General features: G+C 44.3%; 1 protein-coding gene across 2 annotated transcripts in view; it reads left to right on the top strand.

The window, feature by feature from the left end:
- The window catches only part of GALNT13 (polypeptide N-acetylgalactosaminyltransferase 13), a 157,172-nt gene that overhangs the window by 6,186 nt on the left and 132,254 nt on the right, over positions 1–18,732 (top strand). For both annotated transcript variants that reach the window (XM_075092714.1, XM_075092713.1), the window contains exons 2-3: positions 6,444–6,543; positions 7,228–7,476. In XM_075092714.1, the coding sequence (XP_074948815.1) occupies positions 7,335–7,476 (142 nt within the window). In that variant the 5' untranslated portion in view covers positions 6,444–6,543; positions 7,228–7,334. The remainder of the gene's footprint in view (positions 1–6,443; positions 6,544–7,227; positions 7,477–18,732) is intronic.

Below are 18,732 nucleotides of genomic sequence, written 5' to 3'. Positions count from 1 at the left end.
GCTGTATACAGCGATATTTAATCAAATCTGTGCTATGAACCACCGGTACAAATAACAGATTATCAGGAATAGGCACTCTTGAGCCTGCGTTTCAGCTGCGAAGCATTGTGCGCGCCTGACGTGTGCTACTTAACTGCAGTAAGAACCGTGATGTGGTTGGGAAACACGGCTCTATCCCTTGTCCTCTGGGAAAGCAAGCCACTGTTGAGGCAATGCAGGTATGGCTGGGGCATAGTTTGCTGTGTTTTCTGTTCCTCTGCTGCTGTCATCAGCCTGTCGGGTAAAGCTCTTCTAGCATTTAGCAAAACTTCAGTGTGAGCTGACCAGGAGGCAGAAGCAGGGGGATTCCTGGGTGTTTGGTATCCAGCGAGATGTTGCTCAGCGCATCCCCTCTGCTGCCAGCCGGTCCCACGCAGCTGTCGGGTGCCTGAGCCTCAGCGCCGGGGGAGGCCGAAGGAGCCGGGAACCACCTGGCAGCACCAGCGGAGGAAACAAACGCCTTCCCCTCCCCAGGGGCGAGCCCGAAACCTCCCTGGGGCCTGGGAGGCCAGGCTGGTGTCCTGAGTTACATGGGCTGCATCTTGCAACCGATGGGAAGGCGGAGGGTGGCTGCGGGGGGTTTGGGTAGAGCCTGGTACCCTGGGGAGCAGCCCCCCAGTTGCTAAGCAACCGCTGCCTGATGCTGCACCGCAGCACGCTGTCAATGAATGCAGATGTGGCCACATCTGGCAAAGGAAGGAGGTGTAGCGTTCCTCCTCACGTCCTGTGCATGTTCCTATAATACACGGTAGATTAAGCTGCTTTTTTTGTCAGGCCCTCGCTCCTGTAGGCACTTCATTAAGCTTTTATGGCTAACATTAAGATCAATGTTGACTTGAAAAAGGGCGTTCAGCTCTATTTTAGGTTTCATTCCATAAGAAATTGACGGTTTTGTTTTGAAACAATAGTTCCATAACAATAATTTGCCATTTGTCTCCTTTCTTACCTAAGCATCTGGGCGTTGGTAGTCACTTTGGTGCTCCCGGGAGTACAGATGGCTAACAGGAGTTGCTTTGCTCAGGTTGGGGTCTCACAGGCTTGGGAGATCGGAGTGAGGGCAGAGTAGTTTTGGTACTAATTTGGAAGATGTAATCACAGCTCTAGGATGTGGATGGGCTCTGTCTAGGACTCTAACTGTGCTTCTATGTTGAATCAGTAACAGTGCTGAGTGATGAACCAGGCAATTCTGATTTTCTTTGGAGGAACTTTTGTAAACAGTTTATTTCTGTCTTCCTCAAGGATTAGGACACTTAATTCATACCGAGTCTTAAGAGTGGCGACAGATTAAGGGGCTGCTCAAGGATGTGCTCATACTGATTTACAGAAAGTGGCCATTTGAAAATGTGTGGAGATCAAGTTCTATTAAGTTTCTTCTGAGTGTGGTTTTTGCGTGTAGTGCCTGAAGTGCTGCAGCGTTGGACTCTCTTACCCCCAAACCCCGCGTTGCTTCAGTTTATGTCTCATAAGACCACAGCAGAGCCAGAAGTTGCCAGAAGCTTCACTCATAAAGAGTGAATACAAAAACAATTGGAGGAAGCTATTGGTCTGTGAAACGGGTGGATGCTCCTTAGAGGGGTCCAGGTGAAGACAATCAACAGGCGTGTTACAAAAAGCCACGTTCAGTGCTTCAAAAAGGCGTCGCTCTGGCTAGAAGCTCTCAGTTAACAACTTCCATTAAACTTTTACGTGCAGCATATTTGCGATTTTAATACTTTCTAGTCCATTAGTCAAGACATGAAGATTATGGTTACCACTTCACAGCCCCTCTGTCACTTGGGCAGCTTTCATCTTCCTCTTTCTCCCGCCAGTATGAGCGTTGGCGAGCGCGCCCGGGGACGGAGCGGAGCTGACGCTCCCCCCGATGCCTATCCTGCCAGAGCGGTGTCGGAGGGGAGGGATGGCTTTCAGGGATCCAGGCAGGTGAGACCGAGGGGCCGGCCCCTTCTCAGCCCTGGTAGGAAAACACCAGCTTTTGTTGAATCAATGCACCGACGTGGGCTGCAGGTCAAACTTTGACGGGTGTAACTCCAGGAACGTCACCAGGGGAGCGGAAACTGGGGAATGCTTTTCAAAGTCTTGGCCTCAGTCTGTGCTCCCGTTGTTTCTACAGAGGGGATAATACCTTTTTTTTTTAATCTCCCAGAGATATTGTGAAAGTGAATTAAAAGCTTTTGAGGCAACTGGATAGAGTTGTGATGAATGCCGTGGCTTTGAGCCCCTGAGAAAATTAAATATTGTGCATTCTGTGCATGGCTTGGCTGGCATTAAATTAATAGGGCGTGGGGCTGTGTGGGGAGTTAAAAGAAGAAATACTGAACAGTTGCTTCATTTTACCAACTCTGATCTGCTGTGTGCGCTCAGCGAAAGTGGGCTCTGCAGAGGGGAATTTTTTTAGTACGTGAGAAAGGCAAGTCAAGGTTTTGCAGCTATCTTTAATTCTGCCAGTTTTTCAGAGCTTGGATTTGCAACCTCCATAACATTCTCTTACCACAGCATTTTACTGTGGCAGTTTTAGGAAAAGCAGATGATTTCTAAATTTGCATACTGTTTTCTATTATAAAACCTTGGTTTTATTGCATATAACACTGCCAAACTGCAGTTTTTTTAGGGCAGGAATTTCCCTCGCTGCTTTGCTGCTAGATTACTGTCTTTAAATTAGCTTTATTCTTATGCTGGGGTTTTGAGCTACCACTTCTATTTACTTTCCTCCTCTCCCTGAAAACCTTGGTGCTCTGTACGTCGAGGGTTCCTGTGCTCGTGGCTGTTGGTGACCGGACTGTGTCTTGGCTGTTGCATCCCACGTGCCTGCCGGTCGTCCTGTGCGGGTGTTGCTCTGGGCTGCGGCCAGCCCAGACAGAACCGCGGGAGGGTCCCATTTATTTGAGTGCAGGCAGGAGGAGAGCCGGGCTGGGGGGGAAGAGGCTGAGCCGAGCAGAAGAGGAGCCTGGCCCTTGCAGAGAAACAGGTGTGTGGAGGCAAAGAGAGAATCAGCTTCTCAGAAGAGGAGGCTGGGGGTGGAGAGGAAAAGAGTGGAGAAGAGCACGGAGAGTGCAGCCTGGGCAGCTGAAATACCTGAACAAGGAAATGTTAAAAACTGGTAAATGGGCCTTGGGAAGCGAGAGGAGGCGGCGGCACCCGGCAAGGAAAGGCTGCCTTTCTCTCTGTGGCGGGGTGGGAGAGCCAAGGGAGGCTGGGGCGTGGGCTTAGGGAAGGGTGGGACGGAAGCAGCCCCAGCTGGGAGACTGAAACCAGGGTGCTGTGGTGGAAGGGCCGGGTGCTGAGGGCGGCCGAGCGCCGAAGGCTGGTCGGAGATGTGGGTGACGAAGTCACAATGCGCACGTGCTTTGGGAATTGCCTTACACTCCCCAGTCCTGGCTCTTCGTGGGTTCTGGGGGTTTTTGTTTATTTGTTTCTGGGTTTTTGTAAGTGCTTGAACTTTCAGCCCTCCTCTTACGTAGTGCTGGTGTGGCAGGAATTGAGGAGTACACCTTCAAACCTTGCTTTCGCACGTGAGTGGCTTGTGCTCCACGTGCAGAGTAAGCAGGTCAGCGGTGTCTGTACTTGGGAGGAAGGTGGAGAAAATGGTTGGCATGAATCTTACAATAGCCATGAGTCTTTGCTTAAGTTTCTTATTTTCTGCTAAGAAAGCTTGGGAAGGCAGCCAAAGGCATGCTGCTGTTCTGTTTTTTGGGTTAGCAGCCGTTTGTATCTAGTTCTTGGTGTAAAACTTTGCATCTGATACGGTTTTTTAAAGACATATTAATTATCTCTTAAGGAATTGTAATATAAAGCACTTGGGGGACTGAAAAGCCTTCAGAATCCACAGGTGTGTTGAGAGGAACGTGGAGATTGGCAGAAATGTCCTGAGATCAGTGTGAGTGGTCTGGACTGTGATGAAATTTTTTTCTTCTGTGTTTTATCTCAAATTGGAGCAGGAGAACCTTGCTCCTGTTTGCCTGGCCCTAGTTTTGCGTATTTTTTTTTTTTTTTCTTATTTCTAGTACTTGCTGAAAAATGCTATCGTGGCTAGTCAAAATGATTGTGAATTTTTTGTGCAAATGTGAGGTTCAGGGAAGGGGAAGGAAGGGAAAGGGGAGATACTTCTGTCCTGAAACAGAGCTAGGTGAAATAAAAAATCTTAAATGATAAACTTTCATTTCATTAAAAGAATCATTCTGTCTGAAAGTATTTGGTTTTTTTCCAAATTCAACTTAAGCGCTTGATCGAAGGAAAAAAAAAAAAGGTCAGTTAGCCTATCCCGGTGATGGATGTGTATCCATTTGGAATTCAATATGTATGGATTTTGGCTGATTTTATTTGTTCAAATAAACCTCATTTGAAATATAAGCCAATTTGAGGATTGTTTGCGGTGAGGTTAGGTGGAGCCCGGGAGCTCTCGGGCACACGTGGGAGCAGTTTGAACTGAGCAGCGCCTGAACCGTTACGGCTGGTACCTGGTTCTGGTTTCCCCCTGGCCTCACGTACGCCCAGAGAAAGGGCTGGGCTGGCCAGCCCTGCTGCGGCAGGGAGGGTGGCTCTCACCCAGAGTCCGTGCGGGACGCAGGTGGGCCCTCTTCAACCGTTTGATCTTCCTCACCCCACACGAGCGAGGCACCTCATCGGTGAGGCACCCGCTGGATTCAGCGGTGGGACTGAGCCCCTGCCCTGTGCCTCTGAAAGCTCCCTCCCACCCCAGAGAGGTGGCTCTTGCCGCGTGAATTTGAAACTTATGTCCCAAGGAAAAATGGAGTCTCCCCAGGTGCCCCGTGCTTAACAGCAGATCAGACTTCCTACAGGCATTTATTTGTGCGTTTGCAGGGTGACGGGCTGGACGCGTTACAATAGCTGCTGGTGGTTTTTCTCTGGGCAATGAAATATTTTCTTTCATTTCTTCGTTTAAGAAAAAAAAAAAAGGTATTTACAGGACATGGAGAGTAGGAGGCTTGGCTTTTTGTCACTAGTAATCCTCACATCTGTAGCAAAGCAACCCAGGACTAGGTTAATGGTTCGAGCTTGAGGCCAAAGGCGTTTTGCAGCGGGCTGCGCTGCCTGTCCCCGTAGTGAGGTGCCGCGCATCCGTGGGAGTGCAAGTACCCTCGATTAGCCGGGCTTCAGAAGATTAAAGCGGGTTTTATTTTTGTTTAAGGAAGGAGAGGGATATTGAATCTGAATGTGAACTATTGCAAAAGAGACGTTTGCCGTCGTTGGTGCGGACTTTACGAGAGCCTGTTGCGCCGCCCTTATTCCCGCACCCGGCGCAGCTCGCTGAGGCGGCGCAGCAGGCTGCGGTGGTTCCTCTACGGGCTATTTGTTTGAAAGCTGCACGGCACTGGGAACGGAAGAGCGTTCCCATCGCCCGTCGATGACTGCTACGCTTCTGAGCTTTACTCGCTTGTATTAAAAGAAGAACTGATGAAGAAAAAAATTCCTCTGTATTATTAAGAGCTTGGGGAGGAAGTGCCTTTGTATCTCAGCTGGTGCTGAACAAATAACTATTGTGCTCACCACCACAAAAGCCAATTACAGCCACCATGGTGACAGAGGCTGCGTGGGGAGAATTAACACTTCAGCTGTTTTCTCCTCTCTTTTTTTTTTTTTTTCTAATAAAGATCTCTGTTAATTTGTTTTTTTCTTCGTAATTTTCTTCCTATAATTAAACCGTTCCTGTTGACTAGCATGGAAATGAATTGTGCTAACCTGAAACAAGGATTCCTGAGCCCTTGAAATTTTAAATCAACTGGTGGTGAATCACTGCAGCAAGAAAAAGCTACTGGTTTTGTTTATGTTTAAGACAGATGGAAAACTTTAATAACGATTACATAGTAAAATAGCACTTCAAGAATAATTTGAAAAACTGTATTTAGATCGCTCCATCTCATTGGTTCAAATGAAATATAATTAAGATGTAATGTAAATTTCTTACATTTGGGAACTACTTAAAATGAAAACGACCTGCTACGGAAGCTCCCTCCGCGCAGTTTCTCACCTCGTATGCTGCTGTTTAAACAAGGAGTGGAACTGGACCGGTCGTCTGACTCCCGTCTCCCTGCGTGCGGTGCGGGCTGATGTGACGGGGTGCTCCTCGGGGAGGTCGCTCCGGGAGGGACGGAGATCTGTTTTAGGGGAAAGTAATGTGGCGGGGTGAGGGAGCGTGGCAGGAGTGCAACGATGCGCCAAGAAGGCTGGGCCAGGAGCGAGTTAAACCAGGGAAGTTGCCAGTTGTGGTACTGCTGGATTGAAAAGCTGAAGGTTTTTCACAACGAAGATAAGTGCTATGTATAAAATGACATCTATTTAAGATAGGTTAAAATGTGGACAAAACTTAGGAGAGCTTTTTTTAATTCTAAGAAACTTCTTTATGTACTAGAGAAGACAGTCAAGTGATAAGGACTTTTCTTTTGTAGGCACTTGGAAAGTTATCCAGCGGTGCAGTGCTAAGATGGCACTTCGGGAGCATGGCCAAAGCGGGACTGCCCACCCTGACATGGAACGCAGCCGATAACGGTAAGCGTAAGGTTTTACAGCCAGCCGTCTAACGCGCAGCTCTGCGCTGGGAGGAGGTGGGGGGCCCTCGCACGTAGCTTTTGTTGACCCAACTTACTGCTGCAGGCGAGAGCCTAAATATGGTGGTGGGTGACTGCAGCATTCTTTTGCAAGGCGTTTTTGGTGGTGGTAACATGGTGTTCATAACTTTTCCGCAAGAGAAAAATTGATTTGCTTTTAGTGTTGAGAGGCCACATTTAGGATAGCTTTGTAAACACATTATTTGAGGAAAAGGAAAATTTTGGTTTTATTCTTTGTGTTAGTATCTCTGTCTAATGTTTAATAGAATGATGGACGTCAGCAGTGCCTGCTAACACTGCTTTGTTGTCTTTTTGTGTAATCTTTATGAAAAGTTGTTACATTGCATGTAATATGTAGATATTAATGTATGTTAACACATATTACATATGTCATAACTTATATAAAACGTGTTTCTAAATGAAGGCTACTTATGTAGCCTGTCCATGACACGTGCAATTCAAAATGGTCGGTATTCGTAGCAGGACTGTAGGAAACAAAGTACCTGCATGTGTGGAAAGAAACAGATACTTCAAACATCTCCTCGCTGCACTTTCCTGTAAGTTTTTCAGTTCACTGCATGTCCTTGTTAGCCAATTCAGCCTTTTTTTTTTTCTTTGCTTGCAGTGGGATGCTTGTCTTTGCTTCCGCGTCGGATATTAACTGTGGGAGTCTGATACTTCTCGGCAACTGCTGTCTTTCCTCGGCATTTGAGCTAGAAACCAAGTAAAGCAATGAGGAGATTTGTTTACTGCAAGGTGGTTCTAGCCACTTCTCTCATGTGGGTGCTTGTGGACGTCTTTTTACTTCTGTACTTTAGTGAATGTAATAAATGTGACGACAAGAAAGAGAGGTCTCTGCTGCCTGCTCTGAGGGGTAAGTACCAAGTCTAAGCTATCTTTGAAGGTCATAGATTTTTTTTTTTTGGAAGTAATTGCCTCATATGTTTCTCTGTACTTTATAAATAATTTTTCCACTTCAAACAGACAAAATACCAGGATCTTGAAGTACCTAGTTTCTGTAATGCTTTAGTGGCTTCTGAATTGGTTTCAGTTATGTTAGTGTTTGACCTTTGCCATCATGAAGCCGGAGTCTTGTAAGTTTTCTTCACTGAAGCTAATATACCAAATGTCTCCGATACGCGGAAGAGAAAACCGAAGTAAGCATATTAAGAACCTCTTTTATCAGAAGTCACTTGACCTACAAGAGAATTGATGCTCTTATGATTCTTTCTTCATTCATGAAAGATACTTAACTTGTAAGCTTGCTTTTAAACTCTTAGCTCTAGCTGAAACAATCGTTTTAAAAGATGGATTCTCTCTGCCATATAAAAACATTAGGATCAAGTCTCAAATGCAGACGGAGCAGATTCTCGTCTCACTCCAAATATTTTTAGCAATGTAATTTACTAAAGGGGAGTTCATGAAAACTGAACCTTGACAGAAGCTGCAAGGTTCCGAGTTTGTAATTTCCAGAGCAGTCATTCACAGGGCACATCATGTGCTTCTGTGCATCCAAAAGACACAAGGTGTGATTTAGTACTTGCAGTGAACTTCAAAGTAACCTCTAGGAACTGTAACGTTGACTCCCGAAGGCAGTGAAGGCTGCAAATCCACAGGAGATTCACAAGAAGAGGGAGAAGAAATGTATGAGATACAGGTGTTTGTTTTCCCTTGTAAATTACCATCCTGTTCTTAAGGAGTTCAGGTTCAGCATATGGAAGAAGGAAGGTACTTTGAATCTCTAATAGGACTGAAACGAGATGAATTATAACTAGCGCAGCAGCTTTTGTGACGTGTTTACTGTTGAGAATAGACACAAATTGTGTCTGAGACTGTTCCTCCCATCATAAATACGTATGTGTGTTAAACCTCATACGTTAAACATACGTATGTGTGTGGTCCTCAGTTTTCTCCACAGGAGAGATCGTTGTCGTCCTTTTAAAAGCACTTTGGGGTTCTGGTTCAGTTGAGTTGGTAACTTTGCAATAATTTGAAATGAAAATACCATTCAGTGATGGGCTTGTCACATGGCAGTCCTTACTCAAGATGTGTTTGGAAGACGTCCCTTTGACCTTCTGATTGTATAAATAGCTACATGATATTAAAAATAGAAAAAAACCCAGTTATTTTTCCAAACAAAAAGGATATTGCTTGTTGTCATTTTTTTCTTGTGTAATTGAATTACTGTATTTTTAAACAAATACAAGGCAGAATCTTGCATATAGTGAGTAAAACAACCCGTTTAACCTATACTGTCAGCTGCAGAAAAGGAATCATAGATTGTTTTTGAAGTGTGCATTGGAATTTTCTCAAAATTGGTTACATTTTGTGAAACGTCTTTAATCAGTTGCATGTTTTTGCTGTGTAATTGGGTAATTTGTAAAGACAAATATTAAAATGATAGATTTTATTTGATCAACAACTTATATCTTAACCTAGGCTAAAAGAAAATACGCACACAGGGATATCTGCTTACGTCCCTGCTACCACCGCTCAAATTTAAATGAAAACGTCTGGAACTTGCAAGTATGAATTCACCTTTTTGAGACTTTTTTGTCAGCACAGTACTGTGCAATACTGGAGTTTTATTTTTAATTACTCTGTCGCATTTGACTACTTGAAATGACTCTTGTTTTTTTCTTCTTTTTACATTCAACTTACTGAATTCTTCGTGCTGTGCCTGTTATAAAGAGAGGAGGTTTCTGCACAGAAATTCTAAAAACAACACTGCTGCTTCTTGCTCTCAGTTTTGAGAAACAAGCTATATTGAATACGTAACACTGTACTTCAAAGCCTGGTAAAAGAAATGTTGAGGCTTTTACTATACTGTGCATGTTCATGTGATCCCGGAGGAATATTTGGTTATAGTACTTTTAACAAAGTTCGGAAAGTGCTTGTAACGTCTGGGGACGCTGCACAGGTTTATTGGAAATTGATTGTGTGTATCTTTCATGAGGTTACTGAACTTCTAGAAGGCTTCTGCCGCAAAGGAACAAAATGAGGAAAAGAGTTAATCTATTCTTAAGTTTTTGATCAGTTGGTTAAAAAGGGGGAGGGAAAAAAAAGCCAATACTGTAGAATTTAAAAACGTGGCCTTCACCGGTACCTCTTCTCTGCTTGGTGACATGTGGACTTAAATTCCAACAATTCCAGTAAACAAGAGTCAGTGAACATTCTCATTTAAAAGAGATTGGTTTTAGGAAACCACTGTTTAATAGGTGAGGGCTGTTAATTCACTGAACAAAGACTGGCATAAGTAATTGCGACAAACCCCCTTTTTTTTGCTGGCAGTTACTAAGTTACCAAACCTTCAGCTGTTGGAGTTTGTGGGGTTTGGTGTCGGTATATCCACCAGCACAGGCGGTTCGAATAAGCGTGTGCGCTCTGGAATGAAACTTCTGTTCCAGTCCACTAAATTAAAAGTCAATTTGTCTGACTTGTTTTTTTTTTCCAATGTCCTAAATATTTCTTGCTGTATTAGGTAGTCATATGTTCTGCCATGCCAGTATGCATATTTGAAGGAAAAAAGAAATGCAGAGTAATTTTTTGCTTTGTTATGGAGATTTAACAAAATGTCTTCATTTATTTCTGCTGATACTAAATGTGTTCTGGTGGAGTAATTAGAAATGTTTTTTAAACTTCTGTAGCTCCCAATCCGGCAGACTGCTGAAACCTCTTTACAGGAAGCGCCACGAGCTATTACGATGGAAGCGTAGCGCTGCTTTTCTGCTGTGAGGTACCTGCATGGGTGCCATCGCCTTTGACTTACTAATAATGTATTTGTCAGTCTCTGAATACCTCTAACCGAGAACGCAGATTATCTGTAAACATAAAAAGCAACATAATTACAGTATTTCCACAAGGATATTAAAAAAAAGACACAACAAGAATCAATGTACCAATAGAAATGTAAATGGGTCATGGTAATCGAGTATTTGAAGTGACTTAATCCATCACCCTCGTCATTAATTAGAGAGGAAGGATTCTGCTTATGTAGAATGGTGTGTTTTGAGGGGAAAGAGGTAAATTTCTCCCACCTCTTCAGCCGTAATTATTGCGTTCTAAATGATTCGTAGCGACAACTTTACAGTAGAGGTTGAATTGTGAGCAGTGACAGTCCACGGGCTGGCACGCAGCTGTCAGAAATCCCGCTCTGTCTCGTGTACAGCTCTAAGCGTACGAGTGACAAGCGTAGCAGCTGAGTGTTCCAAAAATGAGCTGTCGCTGAGCTGGGTTACTGGTGTTGCTTAACAACTTGCAAGTGTTACCCTAATCAACCCCCAGCTGGCTTTCAGTCAAGCCGTCTTTACTTGCGTCTATTTTTGTGCCACTATTGAAAGAAATAACGCTTATTTCTTAAACTTCCTGCTTTGGGGGAAAAAAAAAATTCATGTTGGACAGCCTTTCAGCGGTCCCTGTGGTCAACAGCGTATGCAGCAACTGTGGAACTGGCCCAGCAGTAGGTCAGCAGTTCTGCCTCCCCTTCGTGTAGGCTCCGCATCCGCGGGCTCGAGTTGTGTCCCTGCTGCTTTCTCCTGACGTTTTCGTGTAGGTGCTCGAACGTACCCAACGCTTGCGTTAGGTGCCAGTGTTTGGGCACCGTTGTCTGATAAATCTTGAGGAGGTGACGGAGGGTTAAGTTCCCAGGACACATCAAACAGACTATTGGGAAGCTCTTTCAAGAGCAATCAATAACACAGAGGCAGGGTTGCAGTCCCTTCCCATTCCCAGAGGCTCCTTGCGTCTTGCAGCAAGCCGCACAAAAGCAGAGAGATTCCCCTGGAAACTCAGGTTTTTACCTTGAATTTCAGGAGGGTTAGAGTAGGGCTGACCATGCCTAAATCGTTTCAGAAGAGCTATGAGAGCAGCAGAGGTTTTATGGGGAGCATTGCATAAGTAGAAGCTGGGTCCGGCTTCTCCCCAAACGGAGATAAAATGCATATTGTGTAGTGGAAAAGGGGACAGGGCAGCACTTAGCAGCACTACTGATAGGAGAGAGCAGTCTGGGGAGAAGTCCTCCTCCTTTCTCCTTCCTGTCTGCATGGCCCTTACCACAAGAGCAGGAGTCAAAGCTGACTTACGGCTACAAACCATCCAGAGCCAAGGCGCACCAGTCAGTGGTTTGCTTAGACAGGGCTTTGAAGGGAAGAAACGAGCTGGCAAGTCCAAAAAAAGCCAGGCATCCATAATGTTTACCCTGCAGGGGTGTGTGCCTGCCTGAGGACTTCAGGAACTGAGTAAACTGATGGGAGGCACAGCGTAGCCATCACTTAGTTTCTAAAGTTTGTGAGTATTCATGATCTATTGCCTCTTGAAGGACCTTTACTGCAACCTGAGCCGGTCGTGGAGTCAGCGTCACACGGGAGATAACAGCGCTAGCTTTGTCAGATGTTCTGACTCGTCTCGGGCTCTTCTGCTCCGTGTTGGTGCAGTACGTATTTCTTGGCTTCCAGCTAAGAATTGTACAACCCGGTCACGTTCAGTGCTGGTATTAATGACAGCTCTGTTGCAAATCTTTCTCAAGGACAGGTCTGCTTCTTTCAGAAAAGCTGGTTCTCAAGGTCTGTGCGTGTGGGAATGGATCTAGTCTCGTTTAGGGTATGTGGGAGTGAATGGGTGAAATGACAGATAGCGGAAAGGTAGCTGCCCAAGGAAGGGACGGCAAAGGCAGCCTTTCCCATGCTGCGAGCTAATCGCGTTCAAGCTCGTATTCCTAGCAGATGGTCCTTCTGAAACGTACGCTACTCACAACTGGCAGGACAGGATGCTTTCGGGGCTGCTTGAAGAAACAGTCTTATTTTTATTAAAAGCGGAAGTCTTTTTTTATGCACAAACTAGGAGTCGCTTTGCTCAGCACAGTGAGCTTACAATGACGGAGGTGTTTAAACCATAGCGGAACGCTGTTAAGTTCCAAGCTGCGAGATTAAAAGGCATCTTGTGAAGAAGGTCTGGTATGTAAAAGCTGAAGGCACAGTCCTTTTATTTAAAAAAATGGCTAGAGCTTTCTCTTTACTGCTTCCGCTGTCTTCTAGCAATTTTGTGATTGTAAATACATTCTTATTAACTCTGGAAGTCTCGTTCTCCGAATGCACAAACGGAGTGCTTTTGAACAGATATTCAGTGCGTAATCCTAAAAAGCCAAGAGAAGGGTTTTACATCTTGAAACAAATCCACAAATGGTGTATATTCCTGAAGCTGTCGATATTTGCCTAAATACATCGTAATAAAGCCAGCTGCCACCAAGGGCGTCACAGCGTGTATGATAAGATGGCCTAAACGTTGCAAGGCCGGCACTTTTTGGGAAAACCAGCAGGCATCTGCCGACGGTGGGTGAGACCCCCTCAGCAGAGCTGTCTGTCCCAGAAGACCTTACTCCTCACCGCATTCCGCTGTCACGCGGGTGTGCATTACTGTCCGATCAACTGCCCCTGCCGGGTCTTGCCGCTGTGTTAAAAAAGCTGGAGGCTGTTTCCCAGCCAAGGCAATTTGGCAGCCTGGCATCTTATCAATTAAGCTTTATTTTAATTTTCCACTAATTAGGGTAATTCTGATTGCCCATGAGACCTCTGATTCACGGTTACTGTAGCCTCCTCCTTGCTGCAGCTCCTGACTATGAACCACATGAAGACCGCCATCGCTCTGGGAGAGGTGCTGGGCAGTGACTCAAAGCTCCCCAGCCTGGCTGCGACCCGGGGACAGAGCGCGGGCGGTGGGCGCCAGCGGGAGCGGTCGTAGTCCAAGGTGCGGCTTCTCTCGTTCAGCTGCTGTTGACAGGAGGAGGAACGTAACTCTGACAAATGGGAAGACCTCATCTCTCGATCTGTTGGGCCACTTGCATGGCCTTCCAGCCATGATCTTGAATAGGCTTACAGAATCATAGCCTCCCCCACGTTTCTGTCACGCCAGGAGGGTGGCTGGTTTATTGCGCCGGGTGCAGCCGTCGAGAGAGGGAGGACCTTAGTTCGTCGCAGGGCATCTTGTCAGGAAGAACACATCCTGGAGTCAGAGGGTGGGTTTTGTGCATTTGTTTTAGCGTTTTTCCTTCCTTCGTGGTTAAGGAATTAGAAGTGGAAAAGGATTTTACTGGAGAAAAACCTCTAATCTTTAATTTCAAATTCAAATATCTTAGTTACATTTAGTGTTTTCTGTTTGGAACGCTGTCTCTGAAGATGGTGGTTGTTGGCAGTTTTCTGTCCCGATTAAGAGTAAAATATGTGGTGAGCTTGGGAGAACTAAAATATTGCTCTCTAAATAATAAAATGGGGAGCATGTACTGTGATTGAAACAGTAATTGTAAAGAAAGTGATTAATTAAAATGAGCGTATATGAGTAATGAGCTGAAATAGTAATTTTGAGTGCTTGTCTTTGAAATGTGAATAATGCTTTTAATGCAGCTCTGTAACGTCACTGTATGTTTTAGGTTTTCATGAAGTGGTGACACATCTCTAGCATTATTTTGGTGTCTAATGCTTTTGTGCAGACTTTTGTTTCTGTGTTGCTAACTATGTTGTCAAGCGCCACAAAAGGGGTTTGTCGTGGAATCAGTAGAAATTATTAAAATGCTCTTTTGAACAAAACTCCATATGAGGACGGTTCGCTTACTGTAATGTAGTTATGTATTTTTTTTAAAGAGAAAAGGTCTGTGTTGCGATCATATAAAGCAAAGTGAATGAAACATTTGGAGGCTGTAATAAAAGTTTGGTGTTACGGCCAAGTTTAGCAAATAAGGCATTCATTTTGGTAGTTTCCATAGTAACGTGTTTATCTGTCAGATTACTGTATGCATTGGACCGTCTGCAATAACAATGGTAGCAAATATTTTTAATAGCACACCATAAAGATTTAATAGATGGATGGGTGAGTATGTACATTGCACTGAAATCTTGTCACAAATTTGTTGACAAATAAAATTTAAAGTGCTGATTTCGATATTGTGGCAACACATTAAGTTTATTTATAGATTGTCATCACACAGTTCAAGAAAAAAAAAGCATTTCTGAAGCTTGAGGGAAAACTAGCATAGCAGCCGTCGTCTTCCGATTGCAAAGTTTAAAAAAAATGATAATAAATGGCGGCTGCCTTACTGAGAGAAATGGTGCTCGCTGGTTTGAACGTAGAAGCCCCAGCCAGAACCTGTCACGCTTCCCAGCACACCGGACTGCCATCCAAGAACGAACTGACAGCGACACTGTTCCGTAGCTTCCCATTAACTTTTATTGTTAGTTATTTTAAATACTAGACGTTAGAAGAACGACTGCCAAGCTGTTTTGGCAGAATGAAGGACTCGGTTGTTGTGGAATGGGCCTCAGTAGATGAGTGTCTTTGAAACGATGATTTGTGTCCCCTGGAAGTGGTGTTTCTGTCACGGTGTGAGGGCCGAGGTGTACGTACGTGGTCTGTCTCCGTGGCTGCGGGGTCGCGTGAAGCAAGCGAAAATGTTGACGGATACTAAATAAACCTTTTCCCTCCTTTAAAAAAGAAATGGGGAAAACCAAACAAACCCCAAAGCCCAGCAAGTGTCTCGTAGTAATTTCTGACCTCCTGAAAAACAGATCACCAGCCACGTGGTCTGGATTGTCTCGTTTTTTCCCCAGTTCCACCACCAGAAGTTTCTGACTGCTCCCCAGCTCTGCAGGCCCCGTGGCTGTGGCATGGGACAGGTGAGTCCCAGGCTCGCTCCTCGCCACGCAGGTGGTTCTGGTCACGATGGCGGAGGCCGGTTATGCTGGAAAGGCCAGGAGTATTAGAAGAAAGAGGAACGTGTATTTCTTTGTGCCAGCTCCTGCTTCTGGCACTGAGAAGTACACGGACTCATCCTCAAGGGATCCAGTTTAAAAAACAAAGCCACAAAACCAAGAAAAGAAACGCCACCACCATCCTCCCCCCACCCAAAACGTGGGGTTTGATTAAATTGTTGTACGTGATCGTCTTGACGTACAGAAAACGTTGGTGGCTTTTATGCACAGCCTTTGCCGTAGAAGCAGAGTAGGAAGAGAATGATGTTCTCCTAGGTCGTGAGCTCCCATGGGAGTCGGATTGCACAAAGTGTAATTCTCACATTTTTGCGTTGCTTTCCTAACGATTTTTGTACAGGTGGGGTTTTATCTCAAGGTTTATTGTTGAAAGTATTTAACCTAAGAAATATTTAGTGAAAAAAAATCTGAGTAATAGATATCCTGTGCATATACATGCACCGCACACTATATGCAGTATCGCACGCGTAGACTTACAGTGTACACGTGCTTAAGTTACAGAGGGTGCTCAAACCACAAGCGTAGTCTGCCCTCTCGCCCAGCCTTCCGTCGCCCCTGCCCAGGGAGGGGCTCTGGACGACCAGAAGGGGTTGTGATCGGTCTTTTTCCATTGCTTTTATACCGCTTAGGAAGTTAGCGTAACGACTGTACTAGCAATTTGGCAAGGGAAAAAAATGTCATTGCTTATGTATGCGGTGTTTTGAAACATTGTTGGTAGCCGTGGGGTTAAAATGAGGTAAAATCTAGGATGCCTTTCCAAATAATAGGAAAATCTGTCAATCAACGGTTTGTAGGAATGAAAAATATTACCTTTATTATGCTTCACTGACATTCATCCCGCCTTCCTTATCTTCAGCGTTTCTTTATGTGAACAAGTGTTGTGCTTCAAACCAACGGGAAAATCTTAGAGATTCTATCGAGGAAAGCTTTTGGACTTATTTACAAGTGTGAAGCATGCTGTGCTCTTCTAATGAGGAGATGCAATTTCAAAATTCAGGTTTCCAGTATGAAAACGTATTTCAGCATTTTCATATATCGCACAGCCCTGCTGCAGTATCTTCGCTGCGTCCAGTCTTCTGAACTGAATTGTGATTTTTGAGTCTCAGGGCGCAAATATCTCGGGGAATTGTTCAGTGGGTATTGGAAGCTGCGCGCGTAGCTTGTTGACAGTAAACAGAGAAATATTGGAAGATGTCAGAAGTACTTTCCGTCTGTAGGGGCTGACAGGAAAATGACATGGTAGTGACATAATTGAGATTATGTTCTCCCTTGCTGCCAAAAGTTGGATGACTCTGGTGCAGTGTGTGGTACGCCTGCATTCTAATGCTGGCTGGAAACTTGCAGTTGACAGTCCCTGGATTATTTGTTGAAATGTGGGGTTTTTTTCTTTTCTTTTTTTTTTTTCTTTTTTCCTTCCTCCCCCCCCCCAGTACTTTAAGGGTTTTATAGTGATTCTTTTTAGCTTTTTGGTTGATGTTTCAGAAGTAAATTGTTGGTGCGAAAATGTTGCATGTGTCTCTCCCGTATCCTAAAGGTATGAATAAAATATTGTTAATTTTACATAACATTTCAGGTTTTAAGTGAGAAGGGTATAAACGGTCAGGTTTTTTGGCTTGTTTATTTTTGCCTTTTCTCTTGAATATTCCACACTGTTTTGAAGTGTAAAAACTGTGTCACGTTGTCAGTATTATCCCTGATATCCGAGTACTTCCCAGCTGTCCTCATAAGGCCAGTTCGGAGTTTCCCAGGTGGCAGGTGCCCTGGGTGCAGGAGGACTGCCTGAGCTCACCAAACGCCATTAGCACATGTAGCTTCTCGGGTTGCACCATTTGTTAGTCCTTTAAGTTTCACTGTTCTTCCGTGCTTTCAGTTAAGCTTTTCATGTTTTGGTTTCCTTGGCACCAGGCATGTTTGTCAAGGCGGAGCTCATGGAAGAAGTGTAGGCATAGACATGTCTTGCTGGTTGGGACTGCATAAATTATGTATTTTTCCAGTAACAGCTTGAATTTTCATGGCTAATAGTATCAGAGAAAAATAGTTTTCATGTAAATGGTGCCAATTTGCTTTCCCTGATAGACTGATAAATACGAGAGGTTTTAATGATGTAGATATAATATTACATCTTAAATACAGAAACAGGAACCTGTAAAAAGATGAAAGTACTTGAAGGGAAGTGACCTTGCTGCTAGCTGAATATGCAAGATGCGCAGGAAAATGTGTCATCATTTCTCGAAACAGATACTTTGCACTTAATTTTTATTTGAGAGCCAGCCGGCTTAAAGTGACGAGCGGCTGAGGATGCTTGCGGTTACCTGGCGTGTACACGGGCGTGTGTGGGGTACGGGAGCGGTTTGCGTTTGCATTATAACGAGTGCTTTTCGCACAGTTATTCTGATAGCAAGGTATGGGAATGGTTTGTGTTGCAAGGCAGAAGAAAGAAGCCAGTCTTCTAGCTGTGCTGAGAAACTTCAAGTCATTCTTACCAGCATTAACAGAAACCCAGAATTTTAGGTCTGCTTTCCTTTGGCAGTGGCAGAATACACTTTCCAGCTCTTTTGAAGGTGTTTGAGTTTTCTGTTTTCCTTTTTGTGTTCAACAGATGAATAAGATTACTGGAAATTCTTCTCGGGCACCATCTTTTCTTTCTGCAAAGTACCTGTCACCATTTAGACCTACTCGTTTGCAAAATTTATTGGCTATCAGGAGAAAATAGTTTTATGAAAACTGAGAAGGCTTCATGAAAACCGCATGTACTTCTATCATCAGAAGCTTTTACAGTGCCTATTGTCTAAAAAATATGACTCCTTTCTTGTTACTGATGCCACCAGGAAAGGTCTACAAACAGTGTCAGTGTACATGAGTCTGTTTGCAAGATTGAGCCTTAAAAACGTGAAGCTCAGGCAGCCACTGGCCCTTCTTAAGCCAATTTTAAATAATCTTTGAATTGTTCTACAAATTACACAGTAGATTTGAATCCCTTCCTGTTTGAAACCTCAGCGCAGCAGGCTGGTTTTTCATCTTGAGTGAGTTCTGTATAGGTTTTAAGGAATACAGTAAAACCCTGGAGAAATCAGAATTACTGAGAAGACGTACAGACTAAGCGATACATCAAGGTGGGCTGTCGTATGCTGCAAATTTTCTGTTTTGCAAAGGAAGTGGTTTTTTTAAGCTAGCTTTAAGCCACCATTTCTATGACTGTTATTTTTTTATTTTGTGAAGCAGGATGACAGGGAATTTTGGGGAAACTTTTGAAATAAATAGTAATTGGTTTTATCACTTAGAAATACTTCAAAATGGTGTTTGTCAGTATTGGCACGGTATGGAATTTGAATCAGAATTGGAAATCGTAAGATCTATTGTAAAGCCATGATTGTTTA

The sequence above is a fragment of the Phalacrocorax aristotelis genome, chromosome 5 (assembly GCF_949628215.1).
Source record: "Phalacrocorax aristotelis chromosome 5, bGulAri2.1, whole genome shotgun sequence".
NCBI classification, from domain to species: Eukaryota; Metazoa; Chordata; class Aves; order Suliformes; family Phalacrocoracidae; genus Phalacrocorax; species Phalacrocorax aristotelis.
The sequence above is the reverse complement of the archived record's forward strand: the minus strand, read 5'-3'. Positions and strand labels throughout refer to the sequence as shown.